The sequence below is a fragment of the Somniosus microcephalus genome, chromosome 9 (assembly GCF_052327205.1).
Source record: "Somniosus microcephalus isolate GS21.2 chromosome 9, FLI_Smic_1.0, whole genome shotgun sequence".
NCBI classification, from domain to species: domain Eukaryota; kingdom Metazoa; phylum Chordata; class Chondrichthyes; order Squaliformes; family Somniosidae; genus Somniosus; species Somniosus microcephalus.
In genome coordinates this window covers 216960247-216985245 of record NC_140995.1, presented here as the reverse complement: position 1 = coordinate 216985245, position 24999 = coordinate 216960247, and the positions used below count along the sequence as shown (strand labels likewise).

The 24999-nt window shown below is 47.3% G+C and overlaps 1 protein-coding gene across 4 annotated transcripts in view; it reads left to right on the top strand.

Annotated features, from left to right (window-relative positions):
• LOC147113028 (TOG array regulator of axonemal microtubules protein 2-like) overlaps positions 1–24314 on the top strand; it is a 203889-nt gene extending 179575 nt beyond the window's left edge. For 3 of the 4 annotated variants that reach the window (XM_085997898.1, XM_085997897.1, XM_085997900.1), the window contains 6 exons: positions 837–954; positions 12814–12914; positions 14909–15107; positions 17696–17912; positions 18955–19041; positions 19634–24314. In XM_085997898.1, coding sequence (XP_085854024.1) covers positions 837–954; positions 12814–12914; positions 14909–15107; positions 17696–17912; positions 18955–19041; positions 19634–19887 — 976 coding nt within the window. In that variant the 3' untranslated portion in view covers positions 19888–24314. The remainder of the gene's footprint in view (positions 1–836; positions 955–12813; positions 12915–14908; positions 15108–17695; positions 17913–18954; positions 19042–19633) is intronic. The other variant, XM_085997899.1, reaches the window with a different exon arrangement.
• The last annotated feature ends 685 nt before the right edge of the window (positions 24315–24999 follow it).

Sequence of the window (24999 nt, the reverse complement as noted above, 5' to 3'; positions counted from 1 at the left end):
CAGTCTCAGTGATGGGTCAGACAGTAGGGTCAGTGTACGGGGGATGTGTCTGATCTCAGTCTCAGTGACGGGTCAGACAGTAGGGTCGGTGTACGGGGAATGTGTCTGATCTCAGTCTCAGTGATGGGTCAGACAGTAGGGTCGGTGTACGGGAGATGTGTCTGATCTCAGTCTCAGTGATAGGTCAGACAGTAGGGTCAGTGTACGGGGGATGTGTCTGATCTCAGTCTCAGTGATGGGTCAGACAGTCGGGTCGGTGTACGGGGGATGTGTCTGATCTCAGTCTCAGTGACGGGTCAGACAGTAGGGTCAGTGTACGGGGGATGTGTCTGATCTCAGTCTCAGTGACGGGTCAGACAGTAGGGTCAGTGTACGGGGAATGTGTCTGATCTCAGTCTCAGTGATGGGTCAGACAGTAGGGTCGGTGTACGGGAGATGTGTCTGATCTCAGTCTCAGTGATAGGTCAGACAGTAGGGTCAGTGTACGGGGGATGTGTCTGATCTCAGTCTCAGTGATGGGTCAGACAGTAGGGTCAGTGTACGGGGGATGTGTCTGATCTCAGTCTCAGTGATGGGTCAGACAGTAGGGTCAGTGTACGGGGGATGTGTCTGATCTCAGTCTCAGTGATTGTGACGGGTTTGATTATCTGAGTCTCAAAAGTCCAGCAGCTGCTAAAGTAGGATGTAGAATCAGACATGAGAGGATGGATGCTCCAAATCCTCTAGTGATCTAAATGCTCATCCCTCCCTTTGAATTTTATTAGCTTTGTAGAGGTGACACTCTTTAACATCCAATGGGTGCAAACAGTGAATTAAATTTCTCGTTGTCTGATTAGGTTTTATGGTCGGAAGGCGCTGAATATTTTGGTGTCCCACCCGGAGTTTGATAGATACTTGGAACGCTCACTTTTGTCTCAGGATGTACACCATATCATCACGGCCATAAAACAAAGGGTGAGTCTCGTGCTGGCCGATCGAGTAAGTGTGAGCTTCACTTTCACTGTGGTACTTGATACTAGGATTAAAGTTGGGTAACATGATACGTGTCTATCACTCTAAGATGGCACCGTAAGGGCTCATGAAAGTGGTACCTCAGGAAGTATTAGGTTAGGGTAAGAAGGAGATGGCATTGCGGCTTCTGATTCAGTGAACCATATTGTATGTTCCTCAATAGCTCATAGTTTTAGGCTTTGACATCAGCTCCTTAACAAATGGTCACTGCACAGGTCAGCCTCTTAACAATCGTCCTTGTACAGGTCACCGTCTTAACAAATGGTCACTGGGACGGTCAGTGCCTTAAACAGTGAGGGTGCAGGAGTGCAGTGGTTATGTTTCAGACTAGAAGCCTGGATTTAAAGATTTAAAAATTCTGGAAATAAAAAGTCTGATATCAGTAAAAGTGACCATGAAGCTGTCAGATTGTCGTTAAAAACCCAACTGGTTCACTATTGGCCTTTTAGGGAAGGAAGCCTGCCGGCCTTACCTGTAATGTATATACCTTTAAGGGGGGAACTATCTTTTACAGCTCATGTATACTGCAGTACCGGCAGTGACCACACCTGTATATAACACTGAGTAGTAATCTGTACAGATCAGTTCTAGTGTGAGCCACGTTGAGTAAACACCTGTTGTGCCGTTTTCCTGCAGTCGGTGTCTTATTATACACAGACACAACATTGGCGACAAGGCAAGTTCGAACTTACCTGCAACTCTGCATCACCTCCCGGGGATTCGTTCCTGGAGATCAGTGGATTGGAGGTCAAGGCCAGAGACTCGGGCGTCGACCACGGGCAACCGCCCAGTCATCCAGCAGAGACTCGAGAATTGCGGGGGAGGCTGTCGAGAGCCAGGCTTGGCTTTCCAGTCGAGGTGGTCCAGTGAAACAGGCTGGCAACAGGTAGTGCGCAGACCCTTCCCGGACAGCGGCGGGCTAGAGCCCGACCAAGCGGCACAGCAAAGGGCCGAGCAGCGTCGACGGGGGGGGAGAGAGAGAGAGAGGGCAGAGCGCACAGGGGGCAGCCGGTGTTCAGGGGCCGAGCAGTGTCGAAGAGAGGGAGAGAAAGACGCGCAGAAACCCGTGAGGCGCCGCCATTGCCACGAGGACCGCCGAGAGCGGCATTGGCAGCAGCGCAGGAGAAGCGCGCGAAACCTACAGGGCTCCGCCATTGCCACGAGAACCGCCGGGAGCGGCGTTGGCAGCAGCGGGGGAGGAAGGAAAGCGCGGGAGACGCCATTTTAAGCCATTGGGAGACGCCATTTTAAACCACACCCAAAATGCCGAAGAGTGGCAGTATCACCGCATTTGACAATGAAGTCGAAGATTGGACTACATATGTCGAACGAATAGAGGTGTACTGCAAGGCAAATGAGGTGTCAGATGACAAGAAAGCGTTGGTATTGTTAAATTTAATAGGTGCAAAGACGTATGGGTTATTACGAAATCTAGTAACCCCAACGAAGCCAATGGAAAAGAGTTTTGAAGACATAGTAACAATACTACAGGAACATTTAAACCCCACACCGCTACTGATAGCAGAAAGATTCAAGTTTCACAAACGGAACCAGCATAATGATGAAAGCAATGCTGATTATTTAACGGAACTGCGCAAACTATCGAAACACTGCCAGTTTGGAGCGGGACTGGCAGATACCGTAAGGGACAAGTTTGTGTGTGGGCTTCAAAGTGAAGGAACCCAGAAACAGCTTTTATCTGAAAAGGACCTTACGCTGGAAAAGGCTTTCAGCATTGTGGTATCATATGAAGCAGCAGCACGGGGCGCTGCAGAGATACAACAGAGACCGCAAGAATATGGCACAAACGAAATGTCATATAGAACAGAGAAGTGCTATCGCTGCGGCAGAACAACACACGACCAGAATGATTGCTGGTTCAAAGACAAAGTGTGCAGACAGTGTGGAAAAGTAGGACACATAGCATGAGTCTGCAGGTCGGGAAAGAAAACCAGCAATAAGAAACCTACCAAAGAAAAGTACAAGAAGGTACATCAGATGACGGAGAATAGTTCAGACGAACAAAAGAGTGATAACGACTCCGAAAGCAGGGAACTGAGTTGTCTGAAACGACATAATGTGATCACAACGGAGGATCACCGAACCATTTGGGTCACTCTCAAGATAGCAGGAGTCCAGGTAAAGATGGAATTGGACACAGGATCAGCCCTAACAGTCATAAACCGACGGGACTACGAGCGGCTATTCTCACACATACCCTTGAGAGACACAAAAATTATTTTGAAGACGTACACGGGGCAAAAAGTCTACCCCAAAGGAAAAATAAAGGTGACCGTTATATATAACGGTAAGGAAACACCAAAACTAGACCTGTATGTATTGCAAGATGGAGGACCACCATCACTGGGACGTGAATGGATCCAGAAAATACAACTGGATTGGCATTCCATACAGGCACTGACTGTGGCTGACAAAAAGGATGACAACGTCACACCTACGCGACTGTCAAAGATCCTAACTGACGCGAAAGAAGTGTTCCAGCAAGGACTCAGAACAGTAAAAGGCATGACAGCGACGATTAAAATTGAAGAAAACGCAAGCCCAACATTTTTTAAGGCCAGACCGGTACCTTATACGATCCGCCCAGCTGTCGAAGCAGAGCTGGACAGTCTGGAACGTTCAGGTGTACTGTCCAAGGTAGACTGGAGCGAGTGGGCTACACCCATCGTCCCTGTGATGAAAAAGTCGTTGAGCAGCACGCCTGGGGAACCAAAGAAGGTTCGCATCTGTGGGGACTTTAAGGTAACAGTGAACCCGGTCCTTCACACCGTACAATATCCACTTCCGCGGATTGAAGATATTTTCGCCTCGCTATCTGGAGGGAAATGCTTCACTAAGATTGATCTGGCCCAGGCGTATCTGCAAATGGAGGTGGAAGAAGCATCAAAAAAATACCTCACAATCAACACCCATAAAGGTCTCTACCAATACAACCGGCTGGTATTCGGGGTAGCATCAGCTCCGACTATTTGGCAGAGGGCAATGGAACAAGTCCTGCAAGGGATCCCAGGGACCCAGTGTTATTTGGACGACATCCTGGTCACGGGCGAAAATGACAGTGATCACCTTGCCAACCTGGAGCAGGTGCTCACTAGATTGCAGGAATATGGGCTCCGAGCTAACCGCCCCAAATGCGAGTTTTTTAGAAAACAGATCTCGTATTGTGGCCACGTTATCGATAAAGAGGGGTTACATAAGTCCCCAGAGAAGATTGAGGCAGTAGTCAAGGCTCCAGCACCGGAAAATGTGTTACAACTGAGGTCGTTCCTCGGGCTGGTAAACTACTACCATAAGTTCTTGCCAAATTTGTCTACAATACTACACCCACTGAACACCCTACTGCAAACTGGGGTGCCATGGAAGTGGAGTGACGAATATAGACGAGCTTTCCAGAAGAGCAAAACACTAATCACATCAAAAGAGGTATTGGCCCATTACAACCCGGCATTACCAATTCGGTTGGCATGTGATGCGTCACCCTACGGCATTAGAGCGGTGCTGTCGCACAAATTTTCGGACGGCTCAGAGAGGCCAATAGCCTTTGCGTCACGATCACTAACCTCAGCCGAGCGTAACTATGCCCAGATTGACAGGGAGGCCCTCAGTCTAGTGTGGGGAGTGAAAAAGGTGAATCACTATCTGCACGGGCAGAAATTCACCTTCCTGACTGATCACCAGCCTCTTGTCTCCATTTTTAATCCGAAGAAGGGCGTTCTGGTGATGACTGCGCAACGACTACAAAGATGGTCACTTTTTCTAGGGGCGCACCACTATGAGATTGAATATAAGGGCACGAAACAGCATGGAAATGCTGATGGGCTATCACGCCTGCCACTGCCTACTGCGGAGGAAGCACCAGCAGTGGATCCTGTCAAAATATTCCATTCGAGTATAGTTGAATACCTACCGGTAACTAACTCTTGTATCGAAAAGGAAACCCGAAATGACCCGACACTGTCTCGGGTATATGATTTGACGGTGAAGGGATGGCCAGCACATGGCGACTCACTGTTGCCAGCATTCTCGACAAGGAGAGAACAGCTGTCAGTGTGCCGGGGGACCTTGATGTGTGGATCCCGAGTGGTAATTCCACCCAAGTTAAGGGATAGAGTGCTCAATGAGCTTCATGAGGGTCATCTGGGAGGGGTAAAAATGAAAAGCCTAGCCAGGGCTTATGTGTGGTGGCCGGGAATCGATAAACAAATCGAGGACCTGACCAAGAGCTGCTCAGGATGCCAGAAAGTCCAAAATGCACCACCACAGGCCCCTCTACACCCATGGGAGTGGCCCTCATCTCCATGGCAACGGGTGCATATTGATTTTGCTGGTCCATTCATGGACTCAATGTTTTTAATAGCTGTGGATGCGCACTCTGTTAAGTCTGTGTGTTATATTGAGAATTACTACACAGACCACAAGAGTAAACTTTAACAGGTCTTTACTAGTTGAAGGTCAGATCGGAACTGCCCAATAAATCATTACACAGCACTTATATACCGGTGTGGTCACCACCGGCATTACAGTATACAGCAGCCAAGATAAAGTAGTGCAACCCTTAAAATAGTTCTCTTAAAGGTGGAACGGTTACATACACTACAATCCTCCCTTTTTAGGTTAACAGTATATATTCCCATTAAACATAACATCATAACATATATACACAACTTAATGTAAAAACAGTTCACAGATTCAGTCTCTCCGGAGGCTTCCTGACTCGGTCCGGATAACGCCTCGGTGGTGTAGTAGTTTTCGGTGGTGTAGTAGGTTCTTTTGGCAAGGTCGATTCGGCTTGAATGTCAGTGTCGGGTTCATCTGGTTCCAGTATCACCGGATCGGAGGTAGATACTATGGGTATCTCTGCTTCATCATTAGGCGTATAGAGTTGTGGTGTAGGTTGTCCCTTTTCGGATGACGCTATGATCTGGTCAGCATGGTGCCTTATTATGCTTTCACCAATGTCCACGGTATACATCAGCGGTCCTAGTCGTGTGCAAATAGTTCCAGGCTGCCATTTCTCGGTACGGTAGTCCCGGGCCAAAACTTGTTGACCTATCTGGAAGGTTCTAGTTGGCCTTTCATTCATGCCTTGAAATTGCTGGTTCTCTACGTCCCTTCTGATGTTTGGCTTGATCAAATCCAGCCGGCATCTTAGTCTTCTATTGAAAAACATCATGGCGGGAGTTTGGTTTGTGACCGCATGTGTTGCATTCCTGTACGCCAACAAGAAGTTATCTACCTTATGTTGTAGATTTATGTCTTCATTACCCATGGCCTTTATGGCCTTCTTGAAGGTCTGGACAAACCTTTCAGCTAATCCATTGGTGGCGGGATGGTATGGGGCGGACGTGTAGTGCTTAACCCCATTGTTTTTTAAGAACTTCCTGAATTCTTCGGACTCAAATTGCGGTCCATTATCAGAACAGATCTGTTCCGGCAGCCCATTCCTGGCAAATATGGTCCTTAATACTGTGATTTTTTTTCCGTGGTGGTGGAGGACATCTTTATTACCTCCGGCCACTTGGAGTGTGCATCAACCGCGATTAAGAACATTGAGTCCATAAATGGACCAGCAACGTCGATATGTACCCTTTGCCATGGAGATGAGGGCCACTCCCATGGATGCAGAGGAGCTTGTGGTGGGGCGTTTTGGACCTTCTGGCATCCTAAACAGCTCTTGGTCATTTCTTCGATGTCTCCATCGATACCTGGCCACGACACGAACGCTCTGGCTAGGTTCTTCATTTTCACTCCACCCAGATGCCCCTCGTGAAGCTCCTTTAGCACTTTTTGCTGGAGTTTGGGTGGAATCACCACTCTGGATCCACACATCAAAGTTCCTCGGCACACTGACAGCTGTTCTCTTCTTTGCGAAAATGCTGGAAACAGTGGTTCGCCATGTGCTGGCCATCCCTTCACCGTTAAATCGTAGACTCGTGAGAGAGTCGGGTCATTTCTTGTTTCCTTTTCGATCGTAGAATTTGTTACTGGTAGACATTCCACTATGGTTGAGTGGAACATCTCCACTGGGTCCACTGTAGGCGCCTCTTCTACCGTTGGCAACGGTAGGCGTGATAAACCGTCAGCATTCCCATGCTGTTTTGATCCTTTGTATTCTATGTCATATTGGTGTGCCCCTAGGAAAAGGGACCACCTCTGTAGCCTTTGCGCTGTCATAATGGAAACGCCCTTTTTAGGGTTGAATATGGATACCAACGGCTGGTGGTCTGTCAGCAGTGTAAACTTCTGGCCCTGCAGGTAATGATTAAACTTCTTTACTCCCCACACCAGGCTGAGAGCCTCCCTATCTATCTGAGCATAGTTGCGCTCAGTGGAGGTCAATGATCTGGATGCAAATGCGACTGGCCTTTCCGAGCCATTTGGCAACTTGTGTGAGAGTACTGCTCCAATACCATAAGGAGAAGCATCACAAGCTAAACGAATAGGTAGCGTTGGGTTGAAGTGAGCCAACACTTCCTCTGAGGTGATCAATGTCTTGCTTTTGCGAAAGGCCTTCTTACAGTCCTCGCTCCACTTCCATGGTACTTCTTTCTGCAAAAGAGCATTCAGCGGGTGCAGCACCGTGGATAGATTTGGCAGAAACTTATGGTAATAGTTAATCAACCCTAGGAACGATCTCAACTGGGATACATTTTCCGGAGCGGGAGCCTTCACAACAGCTTCGATCTTGTCAGGTGACTTGTGCAGCCCCTCCTGGTCAATGACATGACCACAGTACGAGATCCATTTCTGAAAGAACTCACATTTCTGGCGATTAACTCGAAGGCCATATTCCTTCAACCTGGTGAGCACCAGTTTCAAATTTGCAAGGTGTTCCTCATCGTCATCTCCTGTAATCAGGATATCGTCCAAGTAACATTGAGTGCTTGGAATTCCCTGTAATACCTGCTCCATGGCCCTCTGCCAAATTGCCGGAGCCGAAGCCACTCCAAAAACCAGTCTATTATATCGATACAAGCCTCTGTGCGTGCTGATTGTGAGATACTGGCGCGACTCTTCCTCAACTTCCATCTGTAAGTACGCTTGCGCCAGGTCTATCTTGGTGAAGCGTTTCCCGCCAGACAATGAAGCAAAGATATCCTCAATCCGCGGAAGCGGATATTGCACCGTGTGAAGCACCGGATTAACTGTGATCTTGAAGTCTCCACAGATGCGGCCCTTCCCCGGTTCCCCTGGCTTGTTACTCGATGAACGCTTCATGACGGGAACAATGGGCGTGGCCCACTCACTCCAGTCCACCTTAGACAGTACTCCTGAACGTTCCAGCCCTTCCAGCTCAGCTTCCACAGCAGGTCGTATCGCATACGGTACCGGTCTGGCTTTGAAAAATTTTGGGTTTGCATGTTCTGCAATCTTGATTTTTGCCTTAATTCCTCTCAGTGTTCCCAGTCCCTGTTGGAACACCTCTTTAGCCTCATCCAATATTCTGGACAATCGTTCAGGTTTGACATCTTTTTTTCCGGAATCTACCGTTATTGCGTTTAGGGAGTGCCAGTCCATATTTATTTTCCTGATCCACTCCCGTCCCAGAAGTGGTGGACCTCCCTCAGGTAGTACATATAAGTCCATTCCTTGGTGTTCTTTGCCCTTGTGTATCACCTTGACTTTTATCTTTCCGATGGGGTATACTTTTTGCCCCGTGTATGTCTGCAATACTATCTCCGTATCCCGTAGGGGAATATGTTTGAATAACTTTTTGTAATCTTGCTTATTCATGACCGTCAACGCCGATCCGGTGTCCAATTCCATCTTCACTTGGACTCCTGCTATCTGCAGTGTGACCCAGATAGTTTGTCGGTCAGCTTCCTTACTCACGTTGTGAATTCTCAGTCTACCCAGTTCCTTGCTGTTGGAGTCTGAATCCGAATTCTGTTCATCCGAACTCTTCTCAGCCACCTTATGTACCTTTCTGCACTTTTCCTGTAGTGACTTTTTGTTGCTGGTCTTCTTTCCTGACCGGCATACTTTAGCTATGTGACCAAGCTTGCCACATTTTCTACATTCCTGGTTTTTAAACCAGCATTGGTTCTGATCGTGTGTTGTCTTCCCACAACGATAACATTTCGTTGTACCCGAAGCCATTTGATCTACGCTGAGTACCGCTGCCTTCAGCTGCATTTCCGCGGTGCCTCTCGCTGCGGCTTCGTGTGATGCTGCAATAGTGACAGCCTTATCAAGTGTAAGATCATTCTCTTCAAGCAACCGCTTTTGTGTTCCTTCTTTCGACAATCCACACACGAATTTGTCTCTCAGTGCCTCTGTCAGGCTTTCCCCAAACTGACAGTATTTCGCTAGCTTGCGCAGTTCAATTAAATACTCCGCGTTGCTTTCCTCTTTCAGTTGCGTGCTCGCATAAAATTTAAATCGTTCCGCTAACATCAGCGGTGTGGGGTTCAAATGATTCTTCAGGACAGCAACAATATTAGCGAAAGTCTGATCCGCCGGTTTAGCTGGTGATAGAAGATGCTTCAATAGCCCGTATGTCTTCGCACCCATTGAGTTTAGTAAGGTTAGTGCTTTATCTTCATCTGATATTTTATTTGCCTTACAATATATCTCTATGCGTTCTACATACGTGGCCCAATCTTCAACATCGGGATCGAAATCGTTGATGTTACCACGCTTAGGCATCCTCGCGATCTTCTTGAGAAACAAAAGAATTTTTTTTTTTTTCTTTTACAAAATGGCGGTTTCCCGCGCTTGTCTTCTTCCCCCGCCTCCGAAAATGGCGGCTTCCCGCGTTTGCCTTTCTCCCCCGCTGGCTGTAATGGCGATTGCCGATTTGCTGCGTTCGCCCTCCCCCAGCGGTTTTCAAATCATGCCTCCCAACCCCTCTTGCAGTCCGGTCCTTTCCCCCCGGCTGCGGCTGAGTTCTCCGCGGTTTTTTTTAAATTTTCTCCCGCGCCTTACGCTGACCCGGTTGCTGCGCCTCGCAGCCTCGGTAGCTGCCCGGCCTTTTTCACCGGTCGTGGTCGAGCTCTCTCTCGACGCTGTTGCGTCTCCCAGCCCACTTGCAGCCCGGTCTTTCGCACCGGCTGCGTTTGCATTCACCGCGGCTTCCGTGCCTTACGCTGCCCCAGTCTCAGCGCCTCTGGCCCCGACTTCTGTCCGGCTCCTTTCCCCGGCCGTGGTCGAGTTCTCTGCCCTTATATCCTCCGTTTTTTTATTTTTTATTTTCTCCCCTACTCACAGTCAACGTGGCCGACTTGCTGCTCGTCGCTGATCGGCTTACCCGCCACCGTGATAGAAGGGATGATCACTGCCTGTTGCTGATGGAAGGCTTCGTGTCAGAATTCTTCCTTTGCTCTGCAGACCCGAGTCTTTTCTCAGCAGAATGATGAGGGCGGATGCCTCCTCTCGACGCCCGTTAAACTTCCTTGGATGTATCTCTGCCGCAGGGTAAGATCGTACTCGTCGCCACTGTTAAGTCTGTGTGTTATATTGAGAATTACTACACAGACCACAAGAGTAAACTTTAACAGGTCTTTACTAGTTGAAGGTCAGGGCGGAACTGCCCAATAAATCATTACACAGCACTTATATACCGGTGTGGTCACCACCGGTATTACAGTATACAGCAGCCAAGATAAAGTAGTGCAACCCTTAAAATAGTTCTCTTAAAGGTGGAACGGTTACATACACTACACACTCGAAATGGCCTGAGGTCATCAAAATGTCCTCCACCACCACGGAGAAAACTATTGCAGTCCTACGGACCATTTTTGCCAGGAACGGCTTGCCAGAACAGATTTGCTCCGACAACGGACCACAGTTTGTGTCCGAAGAGTTCCGGAGGTTCTTGAAAAAGAATGGGGTAAGGCATTACACATCCGCCCCGTATCATCCAGCCACAAATGGATTGGCTGAGAGGTTCGTACAAACCTTTAAGAAGGCAATAAAGGCTATGTACAATGACAACATTCCGCTGCAGCACAAGGTGGACAATTTCCTGTTCGCCTACCGGAATGCGACACATGCAGTCACCAACCAGGCCCCAGCCATGATGTTCTTTAACCGAAGGTTAAGATATCGCCTGGATTTGCTCAGACCAAACGTACGAAGAGATGTTGAGAGTAAGCAATTCCAGCACATCCATGAGAAGCCAACAAGTAGCTTCAATGTAGGGCAACCAGTCTTGGCCCGCGACTACCGAACAGAAAAATGGCAGCCAGGAACGATATGCACACGGCAGGGCCCACTAATGTACACAGTGGACGTTGGGGAGAGCATCGTGAGACGCCATGCTGACCAGATCCTAGAGTCACAGGAACAAGTCAACCCCATGATTCGCCCATACGTACCTGGTGATGAACCCGGCGTACAGGTCGCATCTACCCCAGAAACAGTAGCATCGGAAGCTGATGAACCAACCGACGACAGGGGGCCAGAATCGCCTCCGCACCAAGAGCAAGACACTCGGGAAAGGCGCTATCCAGAAAGGATCAGGAAGCCTCCCCAAAGACTGAATATATAAATAGACTATTTTCAGCTAATGTTGCATGTTAAAAGTGTTAATTGTAATTAGTTTGATATTTAATTGTTAAATGAGTGTTATGGTACTGTTAATCTAAAAGGGGAGGAATTGTAATGTATATACCTTTAAGGGGGGAACTATCTTTTACAGCTCATGTATACTGCAGTACCGGCAGTGACCACACCTGTATATAGCACGGAGTAGTAATCTGTACAGACCAGTTCCAGTGTGAGCCACGTTGAGTAAACAGCTGTTGTACCGTTCTCCTGCAGTCGGTGTCTTATTATACACAGACACAACATTACCTAGTCTGTCCTAAATGTAACTCCAGTCCCACATCAACATGGTTAACTCATAACTTCCCTCTTAAGTGGCCTAGCAAACCCACCACCACCTTCTCAGAGCAACCAGGGATGGGCAATAAATGTTAGCCTTGCCAGTGATGCCACATCTCAAGAATTAATTAAATACCGGTTAGTGCCCAGACAAATGGTCAGTGTACAGGTCACAATTTTAATAAGCAGCTACTGAACAGGTGCCAAAATGGTCATTGTTTTACGGCAATGGAAATATCATCCACAGCTGGAGGCCAGGCAGATGGCCTACTGCCTGGTCCCTATCAATGCTACTCTAGACGAGACTCTAGTAGGAGCCTGAAAGAAGTCTGGGCGATGGAGCCATTGATTCTTCTTTCTTCTCTAAAGTGATACCTGGCTTCTGCTCTGTGTATTCCTGCTATTGATGAGATTGGCAACTTGTGTGGAAATTTGTGAGCAAGGAATCTCCTCATTAGGTCTCTCCCAAGTACACAGCATTTAATGACAGAAAGGGGGGGGAGGGGATCAGACCAGGTTGATCTTCTCTCTTGATTTTCTCCTTCCTCTCGTGGAAAGTTTCTTGCTTCTTCTCAGAACCCCGCCTCACCAACTCCAAATATCCCGTGACAGTGGCCCAAGATCATCAAGCGATCCAGCAAAGAAATGGCAAGAAATGTTAGTGATGGCCAAGATTGCCTTGGACCACATGTACGCCTCGAAGTGAAGAAGGTGCCAATCCTGCTGAACTCTGAGGACTGTTCTGAACACACTTCTATCGTGTGTTTTCTTCCGGTACCTCGAGTCAGCAGCTCTTGAGCGTGAGCGTCAAGCCAATTTAAAAGCACAAAGTGGTCCAAGTTTGGCCAGTTGTATAACCAGGAAGGGACAGCCTCCAATCTCGGGCGGACATTATTTAAATTGGTGAGTGAGTGATGTTGAACTTTAATCAGTGTTTTTTTTACTGTTATACAGGGGCTTGGAGAAACTTCTTTAGACCCTTACTCGCCAAAGGGTGGAAGGTCAAGGGTCAACAGCTCCTCAAACTCTCAGGAAAATATACTTAATACCAGAAGGTGAATTATAACTTTAGCCTAGACCAAATATATTGCTATAGTAAAATGATAGTTTCTAAATGTTTCTTTTGTATGGGCTTAAATTTGGCATTGTTACTCCAAGCTTGATATCAGCTAACCAATACTTCTTGATTTACTTTGTCTACTCCTTTCAATTTTGGCGGTGCTCCGCACTACGTGGGCCTTGACCCTTCACCTGTATTTCTCAATTGAGTGTGAAAAGGAGCAGTGGTGCAGTACATTGGAGCACCTTAGTGGGTAAGGCTCCCACCTCCTCTTAGACCACTGAGTTCACAGACTTTGCCAATGACTGTTTGGAAGCGCCAAGCACAGATTGGAGGGGAAATGCTCCCCTGGGCTACGCGCTCACAGACCTCCTGACAGTGGCATTGGTGGAGCCCTAGGACCAGGTCACATGGCTACTGATGCAGCTGTGATTGCTCCATGGCCCAGAGAGAGACCAGGGGAGAAAGAGAGGAAGTTTACCCTCACATTAAAAAGCAAGTTGACTCCCTATTTTGCAGCACGCTCCAATGAATAATGTTTGATCAACATCAAAATGTTATTCAATTCACCCCTATCATAGTCTTCACTACACCATGTCAAACTGCCAAGGGAAAAGAAAGACTTGCATTTATATAATGCTTCATCACATCTCGAAGCATTTCACCTCCAATGAATAAATAGTGCAGTCTCTGTTGTTAAGGAGGCAAATGTAACAGCCATTTTGCATACAGCCAGATCGCAGTTAATTAATGATCTATTAGTCTCTCTTTTTGTTGATTGAGGGAGGAATGTTGGTGACTAGTAAGCTCCTGCTCCTCTTTTAATAGTGCCGTGGGATCTTTAACATCCACCCGAGCCATTAGAACAGACAGCTTCTAATCTCGACAGAAATTAAAATTGGCCATTTTCGATAATGGGTGGCCAATCTGCAATGCCTGTGAGGCAGGTTGAAAATCGATGCCATATATCCTGCCCCTTCCCCATACAATGACTTGCCAGGAATTCAGGCACACATCCCCTTCTAAATTATAACGTCAAGAAGTGCGAAAGTACATTCCTCCCCCACACCCCAACACATGCACATATACTACGCTTCCAGTTCAAACTTCCATTCCCTCTCTCCCCCACCCCTTTAATGCCAGGAAACTCAGCCACATGTTATATAGAAACTGACTGCCGTGGGTACAGTGGAATGGAGTCCAGTTACAATGTAAATGGCACGAATTCGTGATCCAACCATGGAGCTTCACCCACTGGGTACGCATGAACAGGAACTGGGGTGCGGTGATCAGTGAGCCCTGCAGCGCGTCCCGTCCATAATGGGCGGGAATACCTGCAGGGCCTGCTAACCACCGGACCTGAATTCCCGATGACGTGTTTTTCTGCTGCCCGTGTCCTAACACGCACCAAATCCCGTTCTCTCATCACCCCTGTGCTCGCTGACCTACATTGGCTCTCGGTCCAGCTACGCCTCAAATTTACAATTCTTTTCCTTGTGTTCAAATTCCTCCATGGTCTCGCCCCTCCCTATCTCTGTAACCTCCATTGGCCTTACAATCCTCCAGGAACTCTGCGTTCTTCCAATTCTGGCCTCTTGCGCATTCCCAACTTCTTTTGCCCCGCCATTATTGGCCGTGCCTTCAGCTGCCCAGGCCCTAAGCTCTTGAATTCCCTTCCTAACGCTCTCTGACTCTCCTCCTTTAAGACGCTCCTTTAAGATGCTCTTTAAAACCCTACCTCTTTTGACCAAGCTTTTGGTCACCTGTCCTAATATTTCCTTATGTGGCTCGGTGTCACTATTTGTTTGGTATTCACTCCTGTGAAGCACCTTGGGATGTTTTACTACATTAAAGGCGCTATATAAATGCAAGTTGTTGTTGTTTACTGTGGATGAAGCTCTGTGCTGGAAGCACAGGGTTGGAGAACTTGCCCTAATATGTAGTGTAGAGTGAAATATGTGGTAGTACATTGTACTTTCCCTTTTGTAGGGGGGAGTCGGACACGCCGCGGCAGCCGAAGCTGATGACCCGCCGACTGGTAATTCGCAGCGTGGAATCAGCGGAGCAGGTGAAGCAACTGACCAAGTTGTTGTCTGCCAAAGAGTTCCAGGAGAGAAGGCAAGGCATTTCACTGCTGCTGCAGCACTGTGAGACCAACCCAGGATTCATCACCGCCAACGTTGTGAATGTAAGACCTAAACACCGTTGAGTGTAAAGACACGAGAAGGCGTAAAACAAGGAAAAGGCTTGTCGGGGTAGAAATTTGCATCCAGCGCACGTTCGAGTCTGTGATTGTTCCACTCGATCACTTTGCTAAACAGAACAATGGGGTCCGACAGCACAGAATCTCGGGGCTCGATTCTAACTCCCGGGCAGGAACGCGGCAGATACGAGCGGCCGTGCCCCTTCCGGTTACGGGTAGCAGGAGAGGCTCCACTGAATTTTTGATGGCCGGGCCTCATTAAGATGCTGCTTGCTGACCAAAATGGCCAGGGTGCTGGCAGGAAGCGGCCGCCTGGCTGTCTAAAGTCAGGCGGCAGGAAACCGCCGGTGGGATCCTGGAAGAACAGTTCCCGGCACACAGTATATGCTCCGGGTGAGGTATCCCGGCCGGGGGAGAGGGGGGAAGGAACACCTGGGGCAGGGGTGGCCTAAGGTTTCCTTGTGAGGCCTGGTGCAGCCCTCCTACTCCTCCTGGTGAAGCAGACTTTAAAAAAAAAGAGTGGGGGGGAAATTCAGTTGGTTAGCGCCTCCCGTTAGCGCCTGCAGAGGGTAGTAATGGGGCGCTGATCCAGTAGCGTTGGGGCGAGGTGAATCCAGCAGCGCACGGCAAATCCAGACCCCGCATTGTGCTGCCGGAACGAGGTACCGCCGGCGACTTCAACGCCAGGCAGATCATGACATCAGTGAGTGTGCAATGCTCACTGGGCGCCCGATCTGCAAAATTGATTTTTGCCACTTACCTTTGCACCTCGACCAGATAGCGACAGGGAGAGGAGGTGCACAGCTGTAGGACGCCAGCCCCAGGGACTTTATTTAAAAGCATCTGCATTAATCACTCGCAGCTGTCAGGTCAGGTTAGCTTCAGTAGTTTCTTGTCAGTTTCAGCTAGAGGATCACTTTGTATGAGTACTTTCAAGGTTCGTTTTTATCAGCAGTGTTCTGGCAAGTGCAAAGTGCCTACATTTATTGTTCAAAGATTGAAACTGATATACTTGGCAACATTAATGGGGGCTGTACTGGCGCCACCTCGCCCTCCAGAATTTACGGCAGAGGGAGCATAGGCAGCCAGAAATATGGGAACATGTGCATAGAGGGATGAGGAGGGACATCAGGGCTCTCACCAGGAGGCCTTACCCTCCGAGGATATTCCGACAGCACCTCTCCTACCTTCAATTAAGCAAGGAGCAGTATATTAGATGGCTCCGCAGCACCAAGGTCGTGGTCACAGAACTCTGCCACCTCCTGCAAACAGACCTCCAGCCTCATACCAGGATGACTTAATCCCCAGATTCCTTTTGCTCACCACCTGCCCGTCACACCATCCTTGTGTCATGCCATATCACAACGTCCTCCTGGGTGCAATGGTGAAATGAGAGAGACCACAAAATATTGCAAACTCCATTAATAAATTTACACACAAACATATCACACATATCACATTCATTCTGATAACTAATGACCCTTGTGCCTGCCATAGTTGAATAACTGTCATTGTGTGCAAGGTGTGAGATGTGGGTGTGAGTGTTGGTAGGTAGAGATTGTTGGTGGGTGAGTGCTGGGGATGTGGTGCTTTGGACAGTGTGTGAAGCTTGTGGTACAGATGGTGGTATGTAGCATTTGTTGAAGCATTCAATCACCTGACTGAGGTGGATCTGCCATGAGCACACCTGCTTCAGTCCTCCGGCTCCTTCTCCTTGTTGTGCTTCTCCTTGCTGAGGCAGCTGCACAGCCAGCAATGCTGAGAATGAGCTGCTGCAGTATCAATGAACCTCCCCTTTAAGTACTGGGAAAAGCCTGTGGCAATGATGAGTTGAGATTAGACTGCACCCGATATTGGTCCACCCTTTGAGTGTAACGCCACTGAGCTAGGCCTTTAAGACTTGATTTAGCATTTCTTTGAGCAGTGAGAATGAATTGTGCGTGCCATCTAAAGCATTAGCACCTGCTGCTTATTCTCAAACTTTTCTAAAGATACCGCCCATTCCTGGGCTACAATGAATTTCTAGCCCAGGATATTTTAAATGTACCTTGCCGGCCTGGCCTCTTTCTGGCCCCCAGCTGCTGTTCCCGGCCGGTTTGGCCTGGTGGAGAAGCCACCACTGCTTAAAATTGCGGATCGGGCAGGAAAGGCATAGGTTAAATTCCATGCTCCACTTTAACTGTCCCCCTCCACCATCCCACATGGTTTCTGATTAAAATCGACCCCTGAATTTCTATCTCATTCAACCTGTCCAGCCCATTCCTCCCACAGAGTGTGCACAATACGAATTGTCCTAGGGTATGGTCGTGTAGTGGTTGTGTTACTGGACTAATAACCTAAGGGCTTTGAGTTTGCAACCCCACCCTGGGAAGTTGGGAAGTTGAATAGGTACCAATAACCATCAAAGCACCCAACAAGCTCACTAATATCTTTTAGAGAAAGTAAGGATAAGATGGCACTAAGATTTAATATAAAAATTGCTACGTGGAGTACATTACTCTTTAGTGACTAGCCCTTGAGTAGTGTGTCCTGTGTTCTCTGAATCCCGGTCTTTTGTCTTCTTGATATTTCAGATTTTTGATGCCTTCATCCCACGGCTCCAGGACTCCAATAAAAAAGTGAACCAGTTTGCGCTGCAGTCCATGGCAACCATGATCCCAGTGCTGAAGGATGACTTGCACCGGGTCCTACATTCGACAGTCACTGTCGTTACTGACAACTTAAACTCGAAGAACACGGGCATTTACACTGCAGCCGTGCATGTCCTCGATACGCTGATCGATCAAATAGGTAGGCCTCAGGCTCCACGAGTGCTGTCGTTAACAGATGACACCAACGGTGTGTGGTGTCAGAGCGTGAAAACTCGTGAATCCATTGAAAAAATGAATGTGATCCCAGAACAAAATTAAGAGTGTACCATTAATATTCTACCAAAAAACCTGATCCAGGCATAAACTATTCATTCATAAATCAGTTCTTGCATTTATCAGACCTCCCTATATTATGTAAAACACTTGAATATGGAACTTAATATTTTAAACCCATGGTATAGACACAAGCCATGTTGGGTGCTCATTAAACAATTATCCCAAAGCATGAACACCACTTTCTAGTTGTAGTGTGCTGTGGTTTGTGTGTGTGTTCTTGTAGATTAAAATGAATACAGAAATCACACAGAGGCTGTAAGTTGTGTGGTTTGGATCCTTTACTTGTTTCATCCTGTACTCACTGTATAAATGATTTGTGTCTGTCCTCTCTGCTTATGCATTTAAACAAAGCACGTAGATTACTGATCTAACAGTAAGACAGGATGTAACAATCCCAGAGCACCTTCAAAGCAACATTACCAATACATTAGACATTAGAGCTATGCAGTTGGAACAGCGTTACTAGTACCAATTGGATTAATATTGTCTCCAACAAGTGCTGTCACATTATTGTCAGCCAGCAAAGGGCTCTTGTCTTCAATGGCACAAGAACTGCAGAAGGTGAGCTGATAAGATTTTAAAATAAAAATTAATTGGGCAAAATGTCAGCAAGGGGATTGAGCCTCAGATTTACCTTCCATTCCTGACAAGTTTAGGTGAAAAGGGCAACTAGGCACACAGGTAGCCCCATCAAGCAGTATCAAACTGATACCGTGCAAAGATGCACAGAGTTAGAGAATTCGACCCTCCTGCACCCACCATAATGCTGGGCGCCCGATACCTCGCTAGTACGGAGGTGATCCGGTTAAGTTTGCCAGTTTTCCCTCTCTCTCTCTTTATTGATCAGTCAGCTAATACATGTGTCCTGTATCACTGATTGCCATGGCTTTGCTTTCTCTGTCAAGACAACTTGCTGCTACTTCAGCCCTTCGCCAGCAGAGTCCAGTTCGTCAGTGGCCGAGCGATGCAGGACATCACAGAACGACTGGCAGGTGAGACTGCGGATAAGGAGGCGATTCTGACTCATTATATCGGGATATAGAGTCGTGGTGCATCTTATTAAAGCGAGAGGGAGGTAGCTCTAAACTTAGAGCCGGCCTTAGTGAGACTACATCTGAAGTACCACCTGCTCTCCCTATTTTAAAAAGGGATATTTAGTTATTGGATGGAGTGCAAATGAGAGTTACTGGATCAATTCCAAAACTAACAGGACCTAACTGAACAAAGGTGGGCTTTAAGGAGCATCTTAAAGGAGGCGAGGCGGAGAGATTTGGGGAGGGAATTGCAACGCTTAGGGCCTAGGCTAAAAATGGCCGTTTAAGCTGTTCCGCTGGTGGCCGATTTCCAGCCGATGTTACAGCAGGAGACCGGGAGACCATCCCCCTCTGCCCAATGGAAATTCAGGGCAAAAATGACCAATCTGGTTGAACTTGTGCTTTTGCCTTAAGTTACTGGATATTCAAACCTGAATTGTCCCCTCTGATGGTCTGATTCTCTTAGGCCCATTGCCAGGTTAAGTTGTTGCAGGCTACGGCACGGTCAAGGCCCTCGCTGATGACCTTTTTGTTTTTTTCTTGGCTGCAGTCCTCGTGCTGCCAGTGTATCATCGGAAGCCTCAAGCGGTGGAGAGGTACGTTTTACCCGTGCTCTGGTACCTGCTCAACAACATGACCGGGAGCGGCGTGATCAAGGGCGGAAGCGGGAACGTGCGGGCCGTGACCGCCAAGCTGGCCGCCAGCCTGCACCAACAGATGGGCGCCGGTCTGCAGGAATACGCGTCGAGTCAGCCGGCCCACGTCATCAAAACCCTGCGGGAACTTACAGAGGAGAAACTTTAATCACACGGATCATCACACCAGGACAGCCTCGAACCTAGGGTCGCCAACCCTCCAGGATTGTCCCGGCATCTCCAGGAATTTAAGATTAATCTCCTGGACGCTCCTGGGAGCAAATTGGAGCAAAATCATTGGGTCATTTAAAAAAAAAAGTTGTCATTTAAAAAATTTTCTTTGAACACTTGTTTTGTTTATTAGTTCTAAACATATTGGAGATGGGTTGTGGGGGGAGGGGGTAGAGAAAGGCTGTTTGATTGACAGTCAAGAGTCATCCAATCAGGTAATGAGAAGTCTATTTACTTTCCAATTGGCGTGAGAAGGAGGTCCACCGCGAGGATGGGCGTTGACGTAAGAAAACTACTAGGCACTTGGCCTAAGTGTTAAACAAAGCTTTAATTAACTGTTTTACAACATGGAGGTCTAGTTCTGTCCTTCACTAGTTCCTGTTAAGAATGTCCTGCGCAAGCTGGGCCCGTGCCAGAGTATTTATACTCTCCCTGGACAGCGCCACCCGTAGGCCGCTCAGTATTATTTCATAAGTCTTTCTTTCATGAATGACTGATTCATGTCAGACGTGTTGGGCGACCAATGGCGGGAGCGTGGAGGCAGGGCTGCTGGGGGCGGGCGGTTGCATGGTGGAGCCTCCAGGACAGCGTCCAACCAGAGTTGGCAACCCCACTCAAACCGCTGAGGAGATCTATAAACCGCACACACTAAAACATAAGCTGTTTGTGGGACGAGGAAGAAATATCCACGACTGCTGAAAACCGGAAATGAAAAAAAAGGATCCCGCAGGTCAGTCAGCATCTGAAAGAGAAAGATAGGTTCATGTTTTGGGTTTTGGTGAGCCCAAAGTCAACTAATCTTTTGCTTTCAGGCACTGACTGACTTGCTGTGAATCTCTGTCAACAATTATGAAAATTTATTATGTATTATAAATATATATAGAAACTGTAAGCAAAGTAACTTTCAGTCCACTCCAGAATGTTTCTGTTCATTAGTGCTTAATGTATCTATTTTTTCCGAATGTTTTATCATCAACGCACTTTATTAATTCGGTTTCCTTAGCCAAGAGGAGCTTGCACTTCATATGGTACCTGAATTTGGGCAGATCATTTATCGTAAACAAAAAATAATTTACATTATTATCACCTTGCCTTTGCCAGACCGCCCAAACTCGAGCTGTAACCCGTGGATCTTGTTCTCTGTGCTGGGCTGGCGGAGTTACAGTGGAAGACTGGTAGAATCCCCAATTTCAGGGCCGACACGTTTAAGAAGTATGAATTATCTGGTGTAACTACTGTTATTTTACCAGCATACCAGCAGAGGATAAGTAAAATAAGACAAATTAAAACCACAATTCTGTGTTTTTACATCAGTGGATGTTGAACATGAGTTGGCAGATTCCCCCGTCCCGCCCTGACGCCCCCACCCCGCTCTGGTGCTGTCTAGGCCCTGGAACACAAGAGGCCGTGATTTTTGTCAATGGAGGAGGGTTGGGTACGGGTCAGGTGGTTCCCGGTTTCCAGTTCCACCCCCAACTGCATCCGCTCCACAGACGTGATTTTACGTTGATTGACCTTGTTAAGCCCGCCCTGCAGACTTGCCGGCCAATTAAGAGGAAGCAGGTCAGATGACATCATTTGATGACGCGTCATCTGCCGGTTTTCTTAAAGGGACCACGCACAATTTTGTTTGACTGCTGATTTCTCAGTAGTTGACAGCATTGAGGTGCTGCAAACACTGACAATCACTGTACAAAGGTGAGCTTGGGTGTGGTGGTGAAAAACAATTAAAAGAACCCATGCCTCCTGTCTTTGGCCAGACCCAGGACCCTTGTAGATCCTTCAGTTAGTGGTGGGAGTCTGGGGGAGCAGGATAGCGCACCCTGTTTCACGGAAGCTCATGCATGTTGCAGCTGGACCATTAGATTGGCTGGGGGGAAGGGGGCATAGGATAGGATAGTTGGATCTCTACCTACACTAGGCAACCTCCTGCAGAGCCCCGGAAAGGCTGGGACAATGTTAAAAGGGCGAAGACCTTTGCGCCCAGGGAATTTGGGAGTTACCTGGGGGCAAGGATCAGGAAAATCAGCCTTACTGAATGCAAAGGAGTGTGTGTTTCTTGCAGAGAGGGTGCTTGAGAGCAGCACACTGGAAAAACAAGGTGCTGTGACGGAGAGATGGTTTGATGCTCTGGAAGGAGGAGATCAAACAGAAAGAAAGTACCTGCATCTCTCACGTCCTCAGGATGTCCCAAAGCGCTTCACATCCACTGAAGTGCAGGCAAAGAGCAAGGTCCCACAAACAGCGTTGAGATAAATGACCAGATAATCAGTCCATAAGGGGGACACCGAGCTTCCGGTCGCCTGTCACTTTAATTTACCGCTCCACTCCCACTCGGACCTCACCGTCCTCGGCCTCTTGCATTGTTCCACGGAAGCTCAGTGTAAGCTCGAGGAACAGCACCTCATCTTTCGATTAGGCACTTTACAGCCTTCTGGACTCAACATAGAGTTCAACAATTTCAGATCATAACCTCGGCCCCTATCATATATATATTTTTTATCCACACTTTTTGTTTGTGCCTTCTGTTCTCCCCCACATGGCAGCTGTCTTTCACTCTGCCAGCGCAATTTACACTTCATCTAGAGCCATCCTTTGTTTCTTAACCTGTCCCATTACCATCTCCTTTTGCCTTGAATATCTCTTAATGTCTCTTAACCTCTCCTGCCTTCTATCCTATCACAGACCTTCCCTTTTGTTCTTTCATCCCCTCCCCCATTTCCCAGCCCCTACACTTGCTTAAAAATCTGTTCCATTTCCTGCTTTTTTCCAGTTCTGACGAAAGGTCATCGACCTGAAACGTTAACTTTGTTTCTCTCTTCACAGATGCTGCCTGACCTGCTGAGTATCTCCAGCATTTTCTGTTTTTATTTCAGATAATCTCTTGTTGATGGTGTTATTTTAAGGGTAAACTTTTTCTAGGACACCAGGAGAACTCCCCTGCGCCTCTTCAAGAAGTACCATAGGATCTCCTATGTCCACCTGAGTAGGTGGACAGGGCCTCGGTTTAATGTCTCATCTGAAAGAAGTGACACCTCCGACAGTGCACTGCTCCCTCAGTACTGCAAGAAGTGTCAGCTTAGATTATGTGCTCAAGTCTCTAGAGTGATGCTACAAGCTGCAACCTTCTGTCTCAGAGGCGGGAGTGCAACCACCAAGGCTGACATCCAAACGGACCAAAGGGCCTTCTTCATTTAAACCCATCTTAAGAATTTCTGTTATGTGAGCAAGAGCAGGAACACTGGCCTATATTCTCCATCCTAACACACGGGGGAAGACTACCTCCGTTAAGTCGTGTGTAACAAAATCATAAACCCCTCCATAAAGAAGATTTCACTACACTTAGCAGAAATAAAATCTTCCTCTGTAGGAATGTTTAGTTCCTATCAAGAGACTGAGGTCGACTCAGACGATCAAACAAACGATGTTTAATGTAAAACTAATTGAGTTTAACAAACAGATGCAAGAAAAGTACGAATACAGGTCTAGTCAGTTCGGAGGCTCCACGAGGACTTCTTGGGCGGTCCCGTGGCTGGCGTCATGACGTCATCACGTTTTTCCCGCCGGTGGGGGATCACGTGATGAACGGCGTGATGTCATCGTGTTTGCCCGCGCTCTTAAAGGGACCACGCTCTGTACATGCAAACAGTATATACAAAGATACAGACTCAGGCTGTAGTTAACATATTGTTAAAGGGAATTATATACATTTGATCGGAGTCCCTTAGTGGCTCCGCCACACCCCTATAGTTTAGGATGTTTCACTGGTATTGCAGGACTTCCTGTTAATGATAAAGAAATCTGTATAATGTAAGTAATATCTGCCTTGTTTGTTAGAGAGACTTTGTGGAATAATTTGTAATTTATTGGAACTTTCTGGACTAAAATTGTGTGTAGTTTGTGCACTGCTGTTACTTTACTGTAAATAAACATGTTTGAGGTGTAATCTTTTAAGTATTATTTGGACTTTTTTTGTTAGACCAAGGCTGGTTAAGGGTTGATATGAAAGAAGTGTTTAAGATTATGCAATTATGGGACAGGGTAGATAGAAGCAGGCTGTTTCCGGTGGTTGAGGGGTTTAGAATGAGGGACTGTCGATATAAGATTAAAAGTAGGACTGAGAGCAACAGAAACTTCATCACACAGAGAGTTGTGAGGCTGTGGAATTCACTTCCAGGGTTAGTGATTGAGGTAGAACCTAGGTCTACATTAGATATTACATTGTATAGGTAGATGAAGGTGCAGGGGATGAGTGGATATGGGAACAGATTAGAACTATTTCCCGAGTGCGGCCGAATGGCTTGTTTCCGTGTTGTAATTTCTATGTATTTCTGTTTATCTCAAACTCAATTCAATCTTATCCTTGTTTGTGGGTTACATGTGCGTAATTTGAAAGAAAGACTTGCATTTATATAGCGCCTTTCGCGTCCTCAGGATGTCATAAAGCACTTCACAGCCAATGAAGCGCTTTTGAAGTGTAGTCACTGTGATAATGTAGGAGACTCGGCAGCCAATTTGTGCACAGCAAGGTCCCACAAACAGCAATGAGATAAATGATCAGATAATCTGTTCAATGCCTTCATGTGTTCCTATAATCTGATTATTGTACTGTTCCCTGTATGGCCCCTTGATTAGCAAATGCAAAGGGGCAACCCCTACCCACATTAGCAGAATTCAGGGAGGGGCTCTGGCAATGCTCAAGGTAAAGATTTTTCATCGCTTCATCCAATTTTCACCTAATGCCCGTGGGCACTGAGTTTAGCCCAGAGAACCCAGAAAAAGCTGTGTGTAGATTGGTAGTGGATGTACAAAAGTCACAGGGGTGAGATTCTTCTGTGTGAATATTGGTTAACACGTTCTGGGTTAAATTTGTTCTGTTTGTTATCTGAATGACTTGGTCAACCCATTTAATGGATTAACACCGTTAGAATCATAGAATGGTTACAGCACAGAAGGCCATTCGGCCCGTCGAGCCCGTGCCGACTCTCAGCTAGTCCCACTCCCCTGCCCTTTCCCCGTAGCACTGCAAATTTTTTTCTTTCAGATACTT